The sequence below is a fragment of the Cervus elaphus genome, chromosome 11 (genome assembly GCF_910594005.1).
Source record: "Cervus elaphus chromosome 11, mCerEla1.1, whole genome shotgun sequence".
NCBI lineage: Eukaryota > Metazoa > Chordata > Mammalia > Artiodactyla > Cervidae > Cervus > Cervus elaphus.
In genome coordinates, this window is record NC_057825.1 from 5,266,354 (window position 1) to 5,288,238 (window position 21,885).

A 21,885-nucleotide genomic window follows, 5' to 3' on the forward strand; every position below is an offset into this window, starting at 1 on the left:
CTGGAGTGGGTTGCCATGCCCTCCTCCAGGGGGTCTTCCCAACCCAGGGATCGAACCTGCATTTCCTGCATTGGCAGGTGGATTCTTGACTGCTGAGCCACGCGGGAAGCCCGTTTGTTGGCTGGGAGGGTATTATCCTGCCTCCTCTGTGGGTGGGTTCCAGCAGGCAGATTGTTGGCTACCCTTCTCTCCTGTTCCCAGGGCAGTGGTGACGGGCCTGTGAACAAGCAGCTGGCTGCTCCTTGTGGGCAATGAACGGAGGTGTGAGAGCAGGATCCCTGCTCGCCCTCCATGTAGACGGCTGTGCTCTGTTTTGGAAGCAGATGAGCTGGTCCTCTGGACATCTTTATCGTACAGGACCCTCCTTCCTTTTTTAATGTCTTTCCTATGACATTAAGACACAGGACTGTTCTTCCTCCAAGCTAACCATGTGAAGGGTGGACACAATCACTGATATTTTTAGGTGCTCTCAGGAAAATGTTAACATCCAGTGCAGGTAGGAATTGAGCGTCACAGAAAAGTGACCCCTCCCACCTCTTTCATCTAATTACTGCCAGGTGCTTTGGTGGCATCCACTCAGGCCGGGGGTGAGAAGCCCGTCTTTGTTTAAAAAGGCCTCATCTGGCCTTGCCTGGAAGGAGAAGGCAGAACTGCTAGGAGCACCTTCCCTTTCAGGACCACGTCACCTATCCAGGACCCAGGAAAGTCTAAAAGTTTTGTTTTATTCTCCTGGTCATCCTTCCTAAGAGAATAGGCGTGACATTGAATACTCTGCATTTACATCATCCTCTAAAGCAACCAAACCCTGGCTTTCTTGTGGCTTCTTTCTTACATTTTTCTTCTTTGTAATGGGACTTGAGGAGTTTGCTTTCAGTCTTTCTGACTCTTCTTTTCTCCCTGTTGGAACACTCACAGGGTAGAGTGAACAGCAGAGTAGAGACCAGTCTCCTGGAAATTCTCTTCTTCCTTATCTGATTCTGAAGAGCTTCTTGTTAGAGCATTGTTTTGTTCAGGTGTTTTTTTTTAATGGCTATATTTTTAGAACCTGTTTTAATCATCTTACAATATTATGTATTTTTCTTACAATTATATCTATGGAGAAAAAGCGTATCTTTGGCTGCTTAATATCAGCTTCTTCTTCTTTTTTAATGGAGGAGATAGCAGCCCGCAAGTTTTCTACACTTTTGCTCTTCTTCTATTGTAATGCATAATATTCAAAATAGAAAAATAATTCTTTCCATAAATCCCCAGAATAATCATCTTTAGTTATTTTAAAAATATGTGTGAGGTATAAAACATCTTCATTTTGGCCTCTACTCTGCAACTGTTAGGGCCTCCAAAAGTACTTGGGGCTTGTTTTGTGTTGTTGCAAAGTCGATGCCTCTCCCACCACCACAGGTCACCTCGCCTCTGCCTTATCCTTCTTAAAATACCCTTCACTAGTGCATTCCTCTGACTTCTCAACCATGGTTTATTGCAGGGGATGACAAAGCCAAGCCAATGTTAGGAGGAATTCTAGTAAATTTCAGGTCTCTTTGAACTCATATTTAAAGGTTATTCCTTGGGACTTCCCTCGTTGGAAGTGGTGGTCCAGTGGTTAAGACTTTACTCTTCTACTACAGGGGGCACGGGTTCAATCCCTGGTCTTGGAACTAAGATTAAAGAAAAATTTTTTAATCAAAGTAAAAGCTGTTCTCTAAAAGACCCTGCCCGCTAAAATCCCACAAACCTGTTGGCTCCTCATGACACATATGAGTTTTTACTTTCTTAACTCCAAAAACATTTTATATTGGTGTATACCTGACTATTTGTGATAGTTTCAGATGAATAAGGAAGGGACTCAGCCATGCATATACATGTATGCATTCTTCCCCAAACTCCCCTCCCATCAAGGCTGAAGCTTAGGTTCTTGCTGTGTCATTACAGAAAGAATTCAGTGAGAGACAAAGTGATAGGTGAAGTGAAGTTGCTCAGTCGTGTCCGACTCTTTGTGATCCCATGAACTGTAGGCTACCAGGCTCCTCCGTCCATGGAATTTTCCAGGCAAGAGTACAGGAGTGGGTTGCTATTTCCTTCTCCAGGGGCTCTTTCCGACCCAGGGATCAACCCAGGTCTCCCGCATTGCAGGCAGACACTTTACCATCTGAGCTACCAGGGAAGCCCAAGTGATAGGTAAGAGGTGGATTTATTTAGAGAGAAACTCACTCCATAGAGTGTGGGCCATCTCGGAAGGTGAGAGCAACCTGTGAGTTTTTATCTAATTCAGAATAAGAAGTGTACAACACTCTGACCTAGTTGGAGGAGAGGAAGGTGGGCCATTCCTTGAGAGATGTTATCAGAATCTCATGGAGGATGTGAAGTTTGAAAAAGCACATAAATTCTCGTGGTGGAATTTTTATACATTTTAGTTGAGAAATGAAAAAAAAAAACTTAGGCCAGAATATAAAGCTCCACAAAATCTTCATGGGATGTATGAAATAGGTTCAGGGAGGGAAAGTGTATTTATTAAAAGGTGCAGATTTTATAGAAAGGACTGAGAAATCTGAGTCACTGAGAAACTAGGTCTGTACTAAACAGAAGACTTAAAGTGATGGCCGTGCTTTGGAGTTTTAATATTCTCTTGAAACTCTCCTCCTGCTTCCAGCTCAGCCCTCTCCTCCTGCTACAGCCGAGTGTACCAAAGTCTCGCCAACCTCATCCGTTGGTCTGACCAAGTGATGCTGGAAGGCGTGAACTCAGAAGATAAAGAGATGGTGACAACTGTGAAGGGGGTCATCAAGGCCGTGCTGGACGGAGTAAAGGTATGTGTGGGTTCCCAGTGGTCCTCAGCAGGGACTTGGAGCTGTTTGTCTCACAAGAACTCGTTCCTAAACTCCTGAACGTCGGAGTGAACGTCTTCTGGTGTCTCTGCTGTTGGGTGCCACTCTGTCCCCCAGCTGTTTCTGTCTCTCTGGTACACATGCTCTTACAGCCATTTCACCTTTGGAGGGCTGGGCCCATAGTTAGAAAAGCTGCCAGAGGCAGTCAGCCTGTTCCGGGCCTTGTGCTAAATCTGCACTAAGTCTTTATACTACAGCTCTGGCTGTGCATGCCTGCCAGCTCGACAAAGTCCAATGGAAGCTGTTTTTGCATTGACTCTTAGCAAAACTCCCAGCATGTCAACTGCTACCTTTTCATATTCTAAGAACGTCTTAGTAGAAAAGCAGAATTGAGATGAGTTAGAAGTAAAACTGGAATCTTTGATGTAGTTTGTGAATTTACTACCCAGGGAAGTCAGAAATGGCATAATAGAAAATTATGAATCATTGTTAAGGTGGGAAGCAAAGTCCTTCTAAGGAAGGTTCTATGGTTCTGGAATTGGGGTCCAAGGGACAAACCCTAATTGAGAAAATAAGTCCCAGTGGATAAGGAGCAAGGCAGAATGTAGGGCAGGAAACAGGTGGGAGCCTGCAGGTCAGGACGAGGGCTGTAAGCGGTGAGCAGGTGTGGACCCTGCTGTTAGATGATGCTGTGTGATGTCATGGAAGGAGGGCTAGGCTGGAGCCTAGATTTCACTCCCGCATTCACCTCTATTTACCAGTCTGAACTGGAGCAATTTCCTCAAGTGCTCTGAACCTTAGTTAACTCATCTATAAAACACAGGCAGTTATGGCACCCTATATCATGGGGCATTAGTTCAGTTCTTTCAGTCGCTCAGTCTTGTCCGACTCTTTGCGACCCCATCAATCGCAGCCCGCCAGGCCTCCCTGTCCATCACAAACTCCCGGAGTTTACTCAAACTCATGCCCATCGAGTCGGTGATACCATCCAGCCATCTCATCCTCTGTCGTCCCCTTCTCCTCCTGCCCCCAATCCCTCCCAGCATCAGGGTCTTTTCCAATGAGTCAACTCTTCACATGAGGTGGCCAAAGTATTGGAGTTTCAGCTTCAGCATCAGTCCTTCCAGTGACACCCAGGACTGATCTCCTTTAGGCTATAGGAAGGATTAAATTATTTAATGCATGTAAAGCTTTTAGAATTATGTCTGGCATACAAAGCACTCAGATCTTAGCTGCTGTCTAGTAGTAATTATGTGGTGCTAGAGGTGCACTTTGCAGATAGACCTCTTGGCTTGAAAAACTGTGTTCTTCTTCTTTCTAGACCCTCTTGTCCAAAATGGCAGCTGGGATACTCACCCTAGGTCCAAAGACTTCCTTCCCCATTCAGCTGTGCTACTAGACCCCTAAAAGCTGCCTCCTTCGACATATATTCCCCAGACGCTCTGGAGAGTAGAGTAAGGATCTCCCCGCCCCCGATGGATAGAAATGACAGACGGAAGGCTGAGAACGCATTGATTAACACCCCACGCTGCTCCAGAGTGAGCCGTGTGGACTGGGCTGATCCGGGCGGCTCCCTCTCTGTGTGAGCAGGGCCGCTCTGTCTTTGGGGGCTTCCTGAGCTCACTCAGAGGCGAGCGGGACTGGACGCCATCACAGCATCCTCTGAGAGTTCCCAATCTCTTCATCCCCGGAACAGTGAGGCCCTACACCATCAGCTTTGGCCATGAGACCTGCAGAGGCAGCCTGGGGTCGCTTTCCAGACGTGGCACCTGGCCACACATTCTCCCATGCGAGCCTCTGGTCACTCTCTGAGGTCAGCAGGACAGGTGAGACGTGACCGGGGCCACGCGTCCCTGTCGGGGTGCCTGTCACCTGTGCCTTGCCTTGCCTCTCCCTGTCCAGGCTTCTGGAAATGCTGTCACTGACAAGTGTTATTTCTCAGGTGACGTTGTTAAGGCTTCCTTCTACTGCATGATTGTAATGAGATGTTTAAAACAAGTCAGGACATCACAAATAGAGGAGTTTCCAGGCATTAAGCTTTGTGATGTTCCCAAGTGGATTTTCTTTGTGGTATCATTAACGTGCCACTGTCAGTTGAAAAGTTGTCTAAAAGAAAATTTATCAGGTTTTTTCAGATTGACCAGGATGAGAGAGGGGGAGGGAGCAAGAAAGAGACACCTGTTGATTATGAACCTCCCAGTGTCTGAACTTTTCCACAATTGTCCCTAAAATATTTTAAGCAGAGCAGAGATTCTCTCAGTGAGAATCTCGGGAAATTCACATTTGTTTCTTTTATTCAAGAAGCCATTAGTGAGAATCTCCTGTGTGCTGGGCAGTTGGTGGAATTAGGAAGATAGTGATAAAACTGGCACAGTCCCTGACCTGATGGAGTTTACAATCCAAAGGTGGAAAGGGCAACAGCCAAAGACCCATAATTGTATAATTAATTATAACAGGACTGGGGTTATGGAGGAAAATGAGCGCGAGGTCTTACTTGGGTCTTGAGGGACCTTCATTTTTCAGGGTGATCAGAGATGCTTCCCCAGGGATGCTCCCACGGGCAGGCTGAGGCCTATAGGATGAGCAGGAGCTGGCCTGCATCACTAGGGGATGTCTGTGGTTGGAGTCAGTCAAGACAGCAGGGATGATCCAGACCCCGTGGTGCTGGCGTTTGTTAAGGTCTGAGTTGTCATAACAGCTGACAATTGACTCCCCACTTAACTCAAAGGCCTTCACTTCCCATTTGCTGTAGGAACCACCTCCAGCCCAGGACTTGGCTGTTTGTTGGAGGGCTGAGTTTCTTGAGGTCAGACAGATACACAAGTTTGTCCTTCAAAACCAAGACCCCAGCTCTTCGTCATTTCGCCTTTCCATCATTCCTTCTCTCAGGTGTAGAGCTTCTTACCTGTCTCCCTGGACTCTACTCTACCTCTTTTCAGATCCTCTTGGATCTCCCTGCTGAGCCCTCCAGCTTCTTCTCCAAGAGCACACACACACACACACACACATTTAGTTTTTTGATTGAGGGGAAAAAAAGCCTTCTTCTTGCACTGACCTGGGGGAAAAACTTTGGAATACCCACAGTTCTGTCCTTTAACAGTCACCAGCCAAAACTGTGCTTGTGTTCCAGACTCACCTTGAATAAGGTGAACATTTTGAAAGAAATATTTTCCTGACTGTATGAGCTAGGGGTAGATCTGGCTACAAGTAAATCCAAAATAATCCTGGCTTCAAGAGGTAGAACTTTATTTCTCCTTCATGTGTAAGAAGCCTAGCAATAGGCAATCCAAGGCCAGTGTGGCGTTTTCACAGACTGGCCAGGATGTGGTCTTCTATCCTGGTTTCCCATCATCATAACACACAGGTTCCACTTTGTGGTGCAGAATGACTGTTCAGTCTCCATCAGTTACAACTACTAGCAAGGAAGAAAAGAGAATAGGAAGTTGTCCCTTCTCCATTTGCCAGTACTTATTCCAAGCCCTCACAAGCTCTCACATTTTATTGGCCAGAACTTAGTCACGTGACTGAGTAAAATTCTGTTAACAAGGAAGCGCAGATACTGTGGGGCCCCTGGCTGTCTCTGCCACACTGACATTTAAGATCAGCCATCACTTTTATTCCTTGTTCAGCCTATTTTAAAATTTTTTATGATGACAAATTTTAGACATTTGCAAAAACAGAACAGTGTAATGAAGCCTCATCACAGAGCTTGCACAGTTGGCCAGTCGTTGCTTCCAGACCTCTTCCCGCTCCCCTGGATTATTTGGAAGTGAATCTGAGACATTCTAACATCCGTTCATCTGTAAATACCTTAGCACATAGCTTCAGAACAAGGCACACTTTCTGCAAAGGGCCAGATAGTAGATGTTCTAGGTTTATGGGGCTACGCTTGGTCTCTGCTGCATATTGGCCTGTTGCATAGTCTGTTTTTGTTTTAATTTCATTTTTTAAAACAAAGCTTTTTTACCTTGAGGGCCTTACAGAAGTGTCAGGGGAGTGTAATTTCCTCAGTTCTGTCTCATCACAACAAAAAGTTGAAGCGACAGACTTTGTTAAAGCCCTCAGTGCGTCACAGCTCTCGAATGGTGTTACAGCTCCGTGTTACAGCTGTTTTATTTAGAAAATAAAGGAAAATACATCCTCGAGGCATGAAGGCATGCCAACCCAAAAGACTGGAAGAGAGAGAGAGAGAAGGAAAAAGTGCATGGGTGCGCTCGAGGAAAACCCCCGCCCCCCAGACCTTTGGCTCCTCTTTTTATATGTTTTTTTTTTCATCCCCCCGGGCCCGCCCTATGTAAATTGGGCTAGCCAGGAACGCTGTTCTACCTGAGGTCCTCACTCTGGTCCCAGGACCTTCCTTTGTTCTATTTTCACGGGCTTCTCCCTTCCTTGTCTTTTAGCCACCGCCATTCTGGGCTCCTTTTTCCTATGCTAACTACCTAACAGAAGCAAGCCCTGTACTGGATTTGGCCTGGAGGGAGTAACTTGCTGATTCTAAACAGTTTGTTTTTCAATTTCAGATCCAAATAAATTCCACACACTGTTATTCATTAATAGTGTTTAAAATTCTCCCTTCTCTGTAGTTTTATCCTTGCAACTTCTTTGTGTGTGTGTGTGTGTGTATGTGTGTGTGTGTTTAAGGAAGGGTTGTTTCTCCTAAAAGTCTCCCATACTTTGGTTTTGCTGATTACATCTTTACAGTATTATTAACATGTTCCTCTGTCTCTTGGGGCATCCCTGGTGGCTCAGATGGTAAAGAATCTGCCTGCAGTTCAGGAGACTTGGGTTAGATCCCTGGATCGGGCAGCTCACCTGGAGAAGGGAATGGCTACCCACTCCAGTATTCTTGCCTGGAGAATTCCATGGACAGGGGAGCCTGACGAGCTACAGTCCATAGGGTTGCAGAGTCAGACACGACTGGGCGACCAAACCTTCAGTTTTCTTTCTGTCCCTTGAATTTCCCAGAAAACTAGGCTGAATCAGATTCAAGTTTGTGTATTTAGAAGAATGTTTCCTGGGTGCTGCCTTGCACTTCCTTCTAGAAGCATCTTTCCCTTTTTGATGCTAATAGCCGTTGATGGTTATTGCTTCAATGGTTCATTCCCTGGGGTTGCTAAATGGCAGCATTCTAGTTCTTTCTGCCTTCCCTTCCTCATTCCTTAGCAGGAATACTTTGAGAGAGACCTCCCCTTGTTAGTCATGGTTACCCTGTGTTATAATTCCCAGGGAAGAGGCAGGATCAACGCTCAGTTCCTTTCTTTACTTATAGGTTATCAGAATGAGTGTTTCTTTGCATCCTTTAACATGACCCGTGGATTGAGATTTTTAATGGAGCATTCTGAATGCAGGTGTATAAACACACTCTGTGTCCAGTCCATTGCACGTAGGACCCATAGTGATGTTCCCGTCCCGTCTTTGAGCAGTGACAGCTTCTTCAGATTGTTTCTTGAGTTCATTTTGATATGACCTCAGAAGTCTTTGATAGTTTTCTCACTTTGGGGTATGAAAAGATGTTCCAGGTTCATCTTGTAGTTACTTGGGTGTGAATGTGGTAATAACTTTATTGAGACATAATGCCTCCACCGTACACTTCACCCATTTAGAACGGACAACGTAGTGATTTTTTAGTACCTTCTCTGCATCGTGCAGCCATCTCCACACTTGATTTTAGACCATTTCATAGCTTCAGAAAGGAACCCCATACCCTTTGTACTGTCCCCAGACCCTGCCCTTGTTCTCTCCATCCCCCCAGTGTTTGGTAACTGCTAGTCTACTTTCTGTCTCTGTACATTTGCCTCTTCTGGACACTCTACATGTATAAATGGACTCATGAACTATACTGTTTGACCTTTTGTGATTGGTTCTGTCACTTAGCATCATACTTTTGAAGTTCATCCATGCTGTGGCGTGTATCAGTACTTTATCTCTCTTTATTGCCAAACTATGCAAAAGACCCTGATGCTGGGAGGGATTGAGGGCAGGAAGAGAAGGGGACGACAGAGGATGAGATGGCTGGATGGTATCACCGACTCGATGGGCATGAGTTTGAGTAAACTCCAGGACTCGGTGATGGACAAGGAGGCCTGGCGTGCTGCGATTGATGGGGTCTCAAAGAGTTGGACATGACCGAGTGACTGAACTGAACGGAACTGATACTCCATTGCATGGATATACCACATATTATTTATTCATGGACGTGTGGACATCTCGGTTGTTTCTCCCTTTTGGCAGTTTTGGGTAACACTGCTGCTGCAAACACTCAGGTATAAGTTTTTGTTTGGGTTGTTGTTGTTGCTCAGTCGTGTCTGACTCTCTGTCTGGATATATGTTTTTATCTCTCTTGGGTATACACCTAAGACTGCAGGTGCTGGGCCATATAGTAACTCTGTGTTTGATCGTGTAACAGACCACCATACTGATCTCTAAAGCAGATCTACCATTGTATGTCACCACCAGCAAAACACGAGGGTTCCAGTTTCTCCGCGTCCTCACCAGCATGTGTCACCACTGGCTTCTTTGATACAACTACCTAGTGGGTGTGCAGCAGTACCTCACTGTGATTTTGATTTTCATTTCCCTGATGGCTGATGACGGTGAACATCTTTTCCTGTGCTTACTGGCCTGTAGAGAAATGTTTATTCAGATCTTTTGCTTATTTTAAAATTGTGTTATTTATCTTTTTTTTTATTATCATTATTGCTGAGTTGTAATCACCTAGTACATTTCTTCCCACCAACCTGGCATCAGCCAGATTCCTCAAGGGAGCTCTGGTCCCCTTTCTCAGGGAATGGTGTTCAGAGACCTCACTCCACAGTTCCTCATTGCTCCTGATTGACCACGTGCTTAGTTTTGTTTAAGAGAAAACATGTCCTGAGTTTATTCTGGTAGTTCCAGTTCACTTCCAGGATCACTGGAGTTTTAACTTAGCCTCATCAAGCTTATATCTTAATTTCCTTCCTCCCACCCTGAAAAATCCCAGTTTTCAAAAATATCAACGTAATGACACATTTGTCTTTTTCAGAATGCAAACACAGCAGTCTCAGAATAACAGCAACCTCCTCCATCAGCATAAGTATTAGAAATTATTAAAGATGTGTTAGAGTTATTTTTGACCTTCAGGTTATCCATCATTTTGCAGTTATTTGAATAGTTCTTCTTTGTGTGGCCACATGGCCACATGGTCCGTCCCATGTACCTTCTATTTGCGTACTTCCTGTGTGCAGTGTTCTTAGCATTCATTGCTTTTTACACAAGCAGAGAAGGAGAGGGTAGGGGAAAGAAGAAGACGACAGGGTATGTGTAGAAGGAAACTGCTGCGTAGGAACTATGTGGATGTACTTTCATAATTCAGAAAAGGCATCATGCTGCTATTTCAGGTTCACATACTCCAGGTTTGGGGGTGTTTTGTTGGTATGTTTTTTAAATTACAGGGTATCTTAAAGTAAGATAAGCCCTCCCCAGTCCACTTTCTGAGCAGTTCACCAAGTATTTTTCTAGTAGACCTGCTGACATGAAGCACTGCACTGAACATATACTGCTTTTTCCTTCTCACAGATGTTGGGTGTAGAAGGACTTCCTATCCAGCTAGAAGTTGTAGCAGCAGCAGCTCCTTTGGGGCCGTGATGTGTTCTGCTCAGTTACAGAGTCAGGGGAAGGGCTTTCAGTGATAGGGTAAGCTCGTTCAGGGCCTTTTTTGGGGTGGCTCCTGAAAGCTTTATTGAAGACACAAGTGCTCAGTTCCTCAGTTACACCCCTTCCCCATGCCGGCCCGGCCCCGCCTCTGGGCCGGTGGAATCTGAGCTCTCCTCCAGCTGCCTTGTGTTGAAGCTGCTGTGAACTCCAGAAGCAGCCTTCAGGAGTCTCCCGCCAGCCCGCTGCCCGCGGGCACCTTGCCTACTCAGCACTCTGCCTTGTTCTGAGCACAGACGGGAAGGAAAACACTTCCTCTGTTCTGTTGCTGCCTCACCCCCACTTAGGATGGGGCCAAGGAAAGTCCCTTTTTGTCACCATGAAAGCCACACAGGGTCTGGACAGCCCTGTGATTGCATTATACCTCTGTAGTTACAGGAAGCTCCCCAGTGGCCTGCATCCAGCAGACAGGTCGCCGGTAGAGGGCTGTGTTGTGGCCGTACGCTCAGGGCCCAGCGGGGCCAGAGGATAGATAGTGACAGGTCGGGACACGGCCTGAGCAGAGCAACAGGCCCCCGGCTGCAGAGGAGGGCACTCACCAGCTACAACATGTTTTCTTCCTGTGTGAGCCCCGAGGGCTTGGGCCTCCCCACACGCAGCCTGCATGCCCACTGCCAAGCAGGGACCAAAAAGGCGAGAACAGATAGGAGTGTGTCTTACCTGAGCCCCGAACTGTGCTTTGACTGGACGAGGGTCATTTCAGATGGAAGCGTCTCTGTGATCACTTGGTATGAATAAAGTAAACATGGAAATGAAGTATTATGCATTTAGAAAGGGACTTTTCCAAATACCTTTCTGGCCTCTGAAAACTGCTTTTCTGTGAACTGGAAGTTGTCTGATGCACAGCCGCTGGCTGTGGACCCAGTCTCGGTCGTCTCAAAGTCTCTCCTAACCTGTGCGCAGGAGGACCGGAAAGTCTGACGTCCTCCCAGAAATCCGGCTTCAGTGGGGGGCGTAGCGCTCTCAGTGGGGTTGAGGGTGTTGGCACAGTCGCCAAGGATGCGCCCATTCTAAGGGCTCTCTTACTACCTGTGACCGTGAAGGCGTGCTGGCCAGCCAGTCTGGGCTGGAGGGCATGGTCACCATGCCCCTCACCTGCCGCTCTGGGCCTGGGCCTGGTGGGGTGGGGCCTGGGGGCATGGGCTCTGCCGTGGTCTGGAATGCGGGTGCACACTTGCATATGTGTGCTGTCTTCAGTGATTCTGTTGCTGTCGTTCATTAGTTGACTTATCACAGCTGCTTCTCCAGAAAGATGGCATTCTAATTATAGTCGCTCAGGAATTAGTGGAATGTTCTCCTGCCTCGGCAGATGCGAGTGTACACACTTCTCTGTCTTCCCTTGCTCACAAAGAGCATGAGCGTGAGTGTGGGGCTTCCAAGGACTCCCCCTGATGCCACGCCCACAGGGTAAACTGCCTCCCCCATCCCTCTGCAGGCGACAGGGTGCGGGGGGCAGCCTTCCTCTTCTGATTGCGTCAGCTCTTGGCTCTGTACCCCGTCTGTAATCACCAGCCAGGTAGCTGCTCCTTCAGCGTTTGGGGGTCATGTTTAACTTGTAGATGGTGGTAAACAGCCAAGGCTGACCTTCTCCTCCGGTCTCCCAGTCCTTGATTGTGGGCGACCGCCACTCTCCTCATCTCTCCAGGAACAGGCATCGACTGTGACAGAGTGGAGTGACACTGACTCCGCTTATATGGAGTATGCCTGTTTTCTCTTTTAATTGGTATTTCAGAATTACTGTATGTTCACTGTAGCAAATTAAGAAAAAGCAGAGAAGCAAAAGCAAGAAAATAAGAGGTGTTTCATAGTCATATTTTTTTCTATACATGTGTTCTTGGTTGTGTTTTGTTTCCAAAACATATTATGTATACACCAATGTACCATCTGGTGGGTTCTTTTCCACTTAACATTGTATTGTCTTTTCACACTATCATATATTCCTATTCTGAGTTTTCTTAATAGTAGTATAATGGCCCATTGTTTGATTCTATCATAATTTATATAATCAGTACCTAGTTCAGTTCAGTCACTCAGTCGTGTCCTACTCTTTGTGACCCCATGAAGCGCAGCACGCCAGGCCTCCCTGTCCATCACCAACTCCCGGAGATTACCCAAACTCATGTCCAGCGAGTCAGTGATGCCATCCAACCATCTCATCCTCTGTCGTCCCCTTCTCCTTCTGCCCTCAATCTTTCCCAGCATCAGGGTCTTTTCAAATGAGTCAGCGCTTCGCATCAGGTGGCCAAAGTATTGGAGTTTCAGTTTAAACATCAGTCCTTCCAATGAACACCCAGGACTGATCTCCCTTAGGATGGACTGGTTGGATCTCCTTGCAGTCCAAGGGACTCTCAAGAGTCTTCTCCAACACCACAGTGCAAAAGCATCAATTCTTCGGCACTCAGCTTTCTTTATAGTCCAACTCTCACATCCATATATTACCACTGGAAAAACCATAGCCTTGACTAGACGGACCTTTGTTGACAAAGTAGTGTGTCCGCTTTTCAATATGCTATCTAGGTTGGTCATAACTTTCCTTCCAAGGAGTAAGCATCTTTTAATTTCATTGCTGCAATCACCATCTGCAGTGATTTTGGAGCCCTGAAAAATAAAGTCAGCCACTGTTTCCACTGTTTCCCCATCTATTTGCCATGAAGTGATGGGACCAGATGCCATGATCTTAGTTTTCTGAATGTTGAGCTTTAAGCCAACTTTTTCACTCTCCTCTTTCACTTTCATCAAGAGGCTCTTTAGTTCTTCACTTTCTGCCATAAGGGTGGTGTCATCTGCCTATCTGAGGTTATTGATATTTCTCCCAGCAATCCTGATTCCAGCTTGTGCTTCCTCCAGCCCAGTGTTTCTCATGATGTACTCTTCAGGTAAGTTAAATAAGCAGGGTGACAGCATACAGCCTTGACATACTCCTTTTCCTATTTGGAACCAGTCTGTTGTTCCATGTCCAGTTCTAACTGTTGCTTCCTGACCTGTATCAGTACCTAGTAGTGAATATTTAATTCTGGAATATTGACTAGTCTGATTTTATCTGTGACATAGAATGCTGCAGTGACCATTCTTTGTGGCTTAATTTTTTTACATGTCCATATTATTTTCCTTGGGTTAAATTGTTATAAAATGTATGCAGGTATTTAAGGCTTTGGATGTGAACTGACAAGTAGTCATCTTTTAGAAAGATTCCCCAAATCATTGCTTCCCTCCATCATGGAAGTCTGAAAGTTTCTGCTTTTATTACCATCAGAACTGGAGAACTTCCAATGATTATTGACCATTGGTTTTTACATTTGTGAATTTCTTTTTTTTTTGGTGTGTTCACTTTTTTCTAGTTTTTGTGTTTTTTCAAAGAACGCTTGTTCCATGAAGGAAGTTAATACCATGAAGGGCATTAACTCTTTGCCTTAGCATACTTGTTGAGGTTGCTGGGTAGGGCGTTTTGCGTTGGAGAGGCTTTGCAATCTGATCTAGGGGCACACTGCCATGTTGCCCCACTCTCTTCCATTGCCTTCTCCTCTGTAATTTTAGAAATAGTTGTTCATGGTGAAAGCCTGAACTTCTCATGTGACACAAGTAGGTCCTACCCAGGAGTGCATCAACAGGAGAATGGGTGAAGGAATTGTGGGTTTATCCATACACTGGAATACAACTCATCAACAGCAAGGATCACACAGAGACACAGCCATTTACACTGAGCAAAAGACGACGAATGAATGGAGACAGAGTGGATTAGTGGCTGTCAGGGACCACCTAAAGGTGCAGAGTTTCTTTTGGAAGTAATAAAGAGCCCAACACTGTGGACAGACTAAAAACCACTGGATTGCACGCTTTAAATGGCTGGATGTTATGGCATAAAGCTGTTCAGAAAAAGAAGATAGACACAAAAGAATACATACTGTGTGGTTCCACTTATATCAAGTTCTAGGCAGAAGTGATCCAAAAAACAGAAGTGAGAAAGTAGTCAGTTAGGGTGGGGCAGATGGACCAGAGAGAGTGGTGGAAACATTTTGTTCGGGGTTTTTTTTTTAAATTATTTATTTGACTCTGCTGGGTCTTAGTTGCCGCATGTGGGATCCAGTTCCCTGACCAGGGATCGGACCCTGGTCCCTTGCATTGGGAGCACAGAGTCTTAGCCACTAGACCACCAGGGAAGTCTCCCATTCTGTATTTTTTGAGTGGTTCTCATATATAGCCATCAAAACTCATCAAAGTCGGGGGAAATGCATTCTCATTGAAAGAAAACCAAGTAAACCCTAATTGCTTTTTTTTTTCCTCCCATTAAAGAAACTTATTTTCTGAAGTCATTTCTCTGCTGGGTGATAAGCCCTGAACTTTCTGTCCAGTGATAAAGATCCCCACCCATCATCTCTGGGTACCCACAGATGCTGCACCCACAGACAGCTCACTCTGGGAAACCACCTTCCCCCAGACCACAGGCTTGATCATTAGTAGGCAGCGTCCTGGCTTCAGAGAATTCAGAGCAGGTCTTCCTCCACAAACCGACTGGGAGTCACTGCCAGGAGTTTGTGTGATGGATTTAGTCATTCTGAGACAGTGGGCTGGTCATTTCCCCTTTCCAAGAGGAAGTGTCTTTATGCATGAGAAACGTCTCTGCACGTTGTGGAGGTGTTTTGGGTGGGTAGGGCATGCTTTGGGAAGTCATGCAGATTACCTGAGTCAAACAGTGCTCACCCGTAGGGTGAGTGGGGACTCCAGGCGGTGGAGGGCAGACAGCTGGCCCACCTTGTCAGGACATTCAGCGTGAGGAGCTCTCCTCATGTCTCACCTCGTTTCTCTTGTGTGGGGTAGGAGCTGGTCAGACTAACCATCGAGAAGCAGGGGCATCCGTCTCCAACAAGCCCCGTGAAACCCAGCTCCCCAGCCTGCAAACCTGACAGGTGAGTGCTAACTAAACCCTCCAGGGGTTGCGGTCTCGGTTGGTGGACACTTGAGAAAGAAGGGAGCCCCTGCCAGGCAGACCGTGCCCAGTGAGGCCCGTGGTCCCTTTTCAGTGACTTCTGGGTAAGAGCCCAGATCACCGTGAAGTGTGTGTAGCTCACACCTATCTTGAATGATTGTCTGGTCTCAAGATGGTCTTCTCTCAGGACACTGTGTGATGTGCAGAGTGATCCCACCTACACTCTTCTTGACCTGCTTCCTCCCATAATGAGAAACAACTTTGAAGGGTTGGGTTTTAGGGGTTTGGCTTGAGAGCATTACTGAGGGTGATGTGGACAGTTTAAGGCCTTGCAATAATTTCTACTCGCGCCCCTAGTGAAAAAAATAACACCTTCATTTAGTGGCATTTTTAAGCATCGTGCAGTCCAGAGATCCCTCTCATAGATGAGACGAAAGTGCAGACTCAGGGACTGTGGCCAAGCTTCCATGGGTGATCAAACTGGACTTGGAACCCCATCTCTGCCATGGAGCCCAGGGCATAGTGTCAGCTTTGTGTCCTGGGCCCCTTGGATACTTCCCTGCCCCAGTCACATCCTGACACTCTCAGTCTCTGCGTTTGTCCTGGGGCCTTCTGTAACCCCGAGTTCTCCTCAACCCTCCAGCCAGTCTGAGCTCCCCCTGACGGATCGAGAGATGGAGATTCTAAACAAGACGACCGGCCTATCACAGTCGACCGAGGGGCTCCCAGACTCTATGGACGAAGAGGTTGCACCCCCCAAGCCCCCCTTACCTGGTATTAGGGTGGTTGATAACAGGTACTTTTCTATTTTCCTAGCTCTCTCATGTCTTTATGTGGTAATTTCACAAACGGATGGTGCCAGCCAAAAAGATGGTGCCATTAGGGGAAGAACTTGCTCTTCAGGCATGTTGGTGGTTTGACCTTCCTTGGGACAGCTGTCTCCAGAGGACAGGAGTCTGGCCCGGTGCCGGTCCTTCGCCCTCCCCTGCCCCCTCGCCCTGAGAACTCCCAGCAGCTGCCTTTTAGCCCTAGCCAAGCAGAACCTGGTACCATTTGTCAGGAAAGGAAAAAGCAGGGACTTTCAGATGCTAGGCTTTTGGCAGAAGGGGAGTGGGATGGGAGTTGAAAGTGCGGAAAGTAGGATCAGTGTCTAATAATGTAAGAATCCCACATCCCACACCCTAGCATCTGTATAAAGGATTTTTGTTCAGGTTGTCTGGTTTGATGGGGTTCCTTGCTCTGTTTCAGTCCTCCACCAGCACTGCCCCCGAAGAAGAGACAGTCGGCTCCATCCCCCACCCGCGTGGCCGTTGTGGCCCCCATGAGTCGAGCCACCAGCGGCTCCAGTTTGCCTGTTGGAATTAATAGGCAGGTAATTAGCCCCATCCAGAAAGGCAGAGGTCGGTTTCAGGTCTGGTGCATTGGTTCCTAAAACTGAAAGAGGCCCCGTGGTCTTCAGTCCCTGTCTTTGGTCACAGGGAGGAGCTCTCTCCCTGGGCAGCCCCCGTTCCTGAATGGTCCTTCCCTCCACAGGCCATGGTGGGGTTCCCTCCCAGGGTGGGGAGATGGGGCCCAGCCCAGGGCCTCCCTTGATCAGAGCACTCCGAGCGCCTGTAGAGGCCCCTTTTCTCAGAGGCGCCGTGTGCGTGGTGTTTATTGCCTGCAGCCAGTTTCTGCACATCCCAGTATTTCCTTTGCCAAGTATACGCACCAGCTCCCTCCCCTGGGCTCAGCCGCCACCCCCAGCAGTGACTTGGGCCTGTTCTCACTTTGCACACGAGGACTTTGACGTGGACTGTTACGCACAGAGACGGCTGTCGGGAGGCAGCCACTCGTACAGCGGTGAGTCTCCCCACCTGTCGCCCTGCAGCAGCATCGGCAAGCTCAGCAAGTCGGATGAGCAGCTGTCCTCTCTGGACAGGGACAGCGGGCAGTGCTCCCGGAACACAAGCTGTGAAACGCTAGGTGAGCCACGGGCATGCGAGTCACCACCGCCAGCTTTGCACTTCCCGGTGGCTCCTGTGAGGTCAGATGGTGAGGCCAGTCACTGGCTCTGTTGACCTTAAGTCACTCAGGATCTGAGCCATGGTGTCCTCTTCTGCAGAATGAGAATACCAGACACTGTCTCCGAAGGGGGTTGAAGGTTTATTGCAGTAACATTGTGAGACTGCAGAGACACGGCAACGGTCACGTTATTACAGTTGGTCCGCCAGCGTGTCACTCAGCTCCCTTTGCTCAAGGGGGGCCCATGTGCTCAGAACTGTAAATGGAGGGGAGAGCCCCGGGCAGCTTCTGACAGAGGACAAAGGCGAGTGAGCAGTATGTGCTGACCTCAGGTGGTGGGGCCGGAGGAGGGTCTGCAGGCAGCTTGGCAGAAGGTGTACAGAGCACTGAACTGTTCATGTCCCGTGAACTAGACATTTCACTTCTGAGAGTTTGTGTCTTAGGAACACAGTCAGAGGTTTATAGGAGGATTTCTGTGTAGAGACATTAATCTCAGCATCATGAAGAGCCCTGGTAAACTGGGAACAACCTGACCACTCAGTGTAGGAAATCAGCAGACTCATGACATGCCCCCTTGGAGGAACAGTATGCAGCTGTGCTAAAAACCAGTGGACCAAGCCAACACTGCTTGTGTGGTGTTTCCTCAGAGTTTAAAAAACAGAATCCAGGGGGAAAAAACTTTGCAGGGAATACATCTAGTGGTCAGCAGAAATTATAGTTAGGTTATGGGACTGTGGGTGATTTTTGTTTTCACCATAGGGTTTTTGGCCATGTTTTCTACAGTGGTCATGCATGTTTTTCTCTCTTAGGTAAAACTTTTAAAAATCTGGGAAAGTGTGAAGAATAGGCTACCTACCAGTCATACTCCCCTCCTGCTCTACTTTTATAAGCAGTAGAAAAGTGTAGCCTATAAAGTAAAGTGGGAGTCTCTGTGGATGAGATGTGTCCCATGAATAGGATGGGTCAGCGAAGAGGAGAGGGTCTTTCCTTTCTGTGGGGGGTCAGGGGCTCATAGTGTGCTTTCCCTGTTGTGTGGATGCAGATCATTACGATCCTGACTACGAGTTCCTTCAGCAAGACCTCTCCAATGCAGACCAGATACCTCAGCAAGTGGCCTGTAACCTCAGCCCGCTGCCGGAGTCCTTGGGGGAGTCTGGGTCTCCATTTCTTGGCCATCCTCTCCAGCTGCCTCTGGGCAGTTGTCCCCAGCCAGATGGGTCCTCAGCCCCCGGGCAGCAGACGGACGTGCCGCCGGCCCTGCCTGAGAAGAAGCGCAGGAGTGCGGCCTCCCAGACCTTGGACAGCTCTGGCTGCAGGGCATCCTACGAGCGACACCCCTCGCAGTACGACAACATCTCCGAGGACGACTTGCAGAACCCAGCCTCCGTCCAGTCCGTCCCCTTCACGCCCTTTGCTGCTATTCTTCCCTTTCAGCAAGGAGGTTCCTCAGCCTCTGTCGACTTTATGGGTGATTTCACTGTTGCTGAATCAACGGGTGACCCAGAAAAACCGCCGCCTCTCCCCGAGAAGAAAAACAAACACAGTAAGCTTTTGTTATGCTATTGTGGGGTCGTGCCTTTTGTGCCCTAAAATGGTGTTGCGTTTATTGAAACAGTAGATCAGAGTCAAACCAGTGGCCTCATCGTTTCATGAAAGGCAGACCCACACATACAGGGACACTTACGGGAGCCTTGTGTTGTCAGTACCGGGGGTCGTTCTTCAAGCCTGGTGAGCTGACCTCTCCTCATGGTCTCAGCAGAACCGCAGGCCTGGTCTCCAGAGTGTTTGGCCTTTCACGTGGCAGTCAGCTGACCTGGGCTGAACATGTGGTGACTGAGAGAAACAGGGACCGCAGCCTCAGGACAGCATCACAGCAGCGTCGGGGCAAAGCAGGGCAGACACCACCCCAGGGCCTTTCTGAGGCTCCTGACAGTGCACGGGAGCTGTTAGAGAGAACCCCCTGGCCCCACTCTGTCTTCTGTTCACAGACCCTGAAGTATCATGTGATGACTTGAGTCTGGGGTTGCTGGTTGGACCAGAGGCTCTGATACATGATGTGATCAGGGCCTGGGGGTAGAGCCGAACTTTGGGGCTTTGTATTCTGAGCATTTCCCAAGTGTGAATTGGCCATCCAGTTCCCAAGCAGCATTGTGCGGAATTTGCTTTTCTGCTCACTCCCTGACTGCTCCACATGGCCCGACTCTCTGCCCACCCTCTCCCCACGTCACCTGCAGGGTTCTGCCTTGTTTTCCATGGGCAGACTGGCTGCCACTGTCTCTCTGTGTGCGGCCGCGTCAGCCCACCACCTAGGATGCCCTGGCCTCGGTGGGAGCGTCCTGCAGGGGACTGCTGTGACCTGGCTGTGGAACCCACGCTCCAACCCCAGATGAGCATGTGTTCTCAGCCCGTGCCCAGAAGGGGTGACCGCCCTGGATGCCCCCAGCTCGGGTAGTGGCCTCAGTGTGAAGGGAGAGCTCGCTTCGTGGGGCTGAGGGTGTCATTCCTGTCTGTCATGGAAGTTCCCTCACAGGAAGCTGGGGGCATGGAGGGAGCTACAGACAGCGGCGCCAAGGGCATTTCCTTCTGTGCCTCTCCAGGTGTCCTGAAAGGCTGACTGGTTTAGCTCTCCAGTTAAGCCAACTTTCTGGTTATCTGAAAACACAGAAGACCCCCCTGCAAACTTGTCTTTGCCGTGGTCTTAATGTTTGAACCCAGGGTGCTTGTGGTGCCGAGCTGTGACTAAGGGGGACACCCCCACTCCAGACCAACATGGCTGTGTCCCCCCGGGACCCGGGGCTCCTCTGCTTCGGATCCGGCCTGCGTTCCTCTCTGGCCCCATCACCCCTTCGCTCCCTCCCAGGGCATGCATGGTCACACTAAGTAGGTCAGTACTTACTCCTGATGGGGCGTCTCAGGGCATAGAAGCACCTTACCTGCCAAGCACACGTATGTACAGAGGCCGCAGACACCGGAGCTCCTGCCACCGTCTGGAGGAGGGGAGGGTGGGAGTGTCCGGTCCACTCCAGTAGATCGGGGTTACCGAGAGGGCTTCTGCTCTGGTCCAGCCCTCCCTGCTTCATAAGGCCCCCAGGTTCAGTCAGCTCCAGCAGTCACTTCATCAGGACCCACCAGGGTCTTCAGGAAGGCCTGGCTCTGAGATGGGGCTGGTCCCTCACCACGGGAAGCCAAAAGTGAAGTCTATTCTGATGCACCTGCGTGAGGAGAGGCAGTGTGGTCCACACGGACCCCCCCCCCCCCCACGTGAGGTAAGAGTGCGGTCCACACGGACGCCCCGCGTGACGAGAGAGGGTGCGGTCCACACGGACGCCCCCGCGTGAGGAGAAGGGGTGCGGTCCACATGGACGCCCCGCGTGAGGAGACAGTGCTGTCCACACGGACGCCCCCGCGTGAAGAGAGGGAGTGCGGTCCACACAGACGCCCCGCGTGAGGAGAGGGAGTGCAGTCCACGCGGACGCCCACGCGTGAGGAGAGGGGGTGCAGGGGGTGCGGTCCACACGGACGCCCCCGCGTGAGGAGAGAGCGCGGTCCACACGGACGCCCCTGCGTGAGGAGAGAGCGCGGTCCACACGGACGCCCCCCGCGTGAGGAGAGGGAGTGCGGTCCACACGGACGCCCCGCGTGAGGAGAAGGGGTGCGGTCCACACGGACGCCCCTAATGAGGAGAGGGAGTGCGGTCCACACGGACACCCCCGCGTGAGGAGAGGGGGTGTGGTCCACAGGACGCCCCCGCGAGGAGCCAGCGTGCGGTCCACACGGACGCGCCACGTGAGGTGAGAGTGTGGTCCACACGGACGCCCCCGCGTGAGGAGAGGGGGTGCGGTCCACACGGACGCCCCCGCGTGAGGAGAGGGGGTGCGGTCCACACGGACGCCCCCGCGTGAGGAGAGGGGGTGTGGTCTACACGGACGCCCCCGCGTGAGGAGCCAGAGTGCGGTCCACACGGACACCCCGCGTGAGGTGAGGGGGTCGTGGTCCACGCGGACGCCCCCGTGTGAGGAGCCAGAGTGCGGTCCACACGGACGCGCCACGTGAGGTGAGAGTGTGGTCCACACGGACGCCCCCGCGTGAGGAGAGGGGGTGCGGTCCACACGGACGCCCCCGCGTGAGGAGAGGGGGTGCGGTCCACACGGACGCCCCCGCGTGAGGAGAGGGGGTGCGGTCCACACGGACGCCCCTGCGTGAGGAGAGGGGGTGTGGTCCACACGGACGCCCCCGCGTGAGGAGAGGGGGTGCGGTCACATGGACGCTCCCGCATGAGGTAAGGGTGCGGTCCACACGGACACCCCCGCTTGATGAGAGAGTGTGGTCCACACGGACGCCCCCGCGTGAGGAGAGGGCTCCGGCGGTGGCACCACACGGGGCCAGCAGAAGGAGCAGGCGGCTCCCCGGTCCGAGGGCAGGGGCCAGGGCTCGGGCTGCCTGAGGGGC

General features: G+C 49.7%; 1 protein-coding gene across 17 annotated transcripts in view; it reads left to right on the forward strand.

The window, feature by feature from the left end:
- RAPGEF1 (Rap guanine nucleotide exchange factor 1) overlaps positions 1–21,885 on the forward strand; it is a 135,125-nt gene that overhangs the window by 76,433 nt on the left and 36,807 nt on the right. For all 17 annotated transcript variants that reach the window (XM_043916546.1, XM_043916553.1, XM_043916556.1 and 14 more), the window contains 6 exons: positions 2,645–2,801; positions 15,324–15,412; positions 16,076–16,228; positions 16,681–16,804; positions 17,214–17,397; positions 18,479–18,979. In XM_043916546.1, the coding sequence (XP_043772481.1) occupies positions 2,645–2,801; positions 15,324–15,412; positions 16,076–16,228; positions 16,681–16,804; positions 17,214–17,397; positions 18,479–18,979 (1,208 nt within the window). The remainder of the gene's footprint in view (positions 1–2,644; positions 2,802–15,323; positions 15,413–16,075; positions 16,229–16,680; positions 16,805–17,213; positions 17,398–18,478; positions 18,980–21,885) is intronic.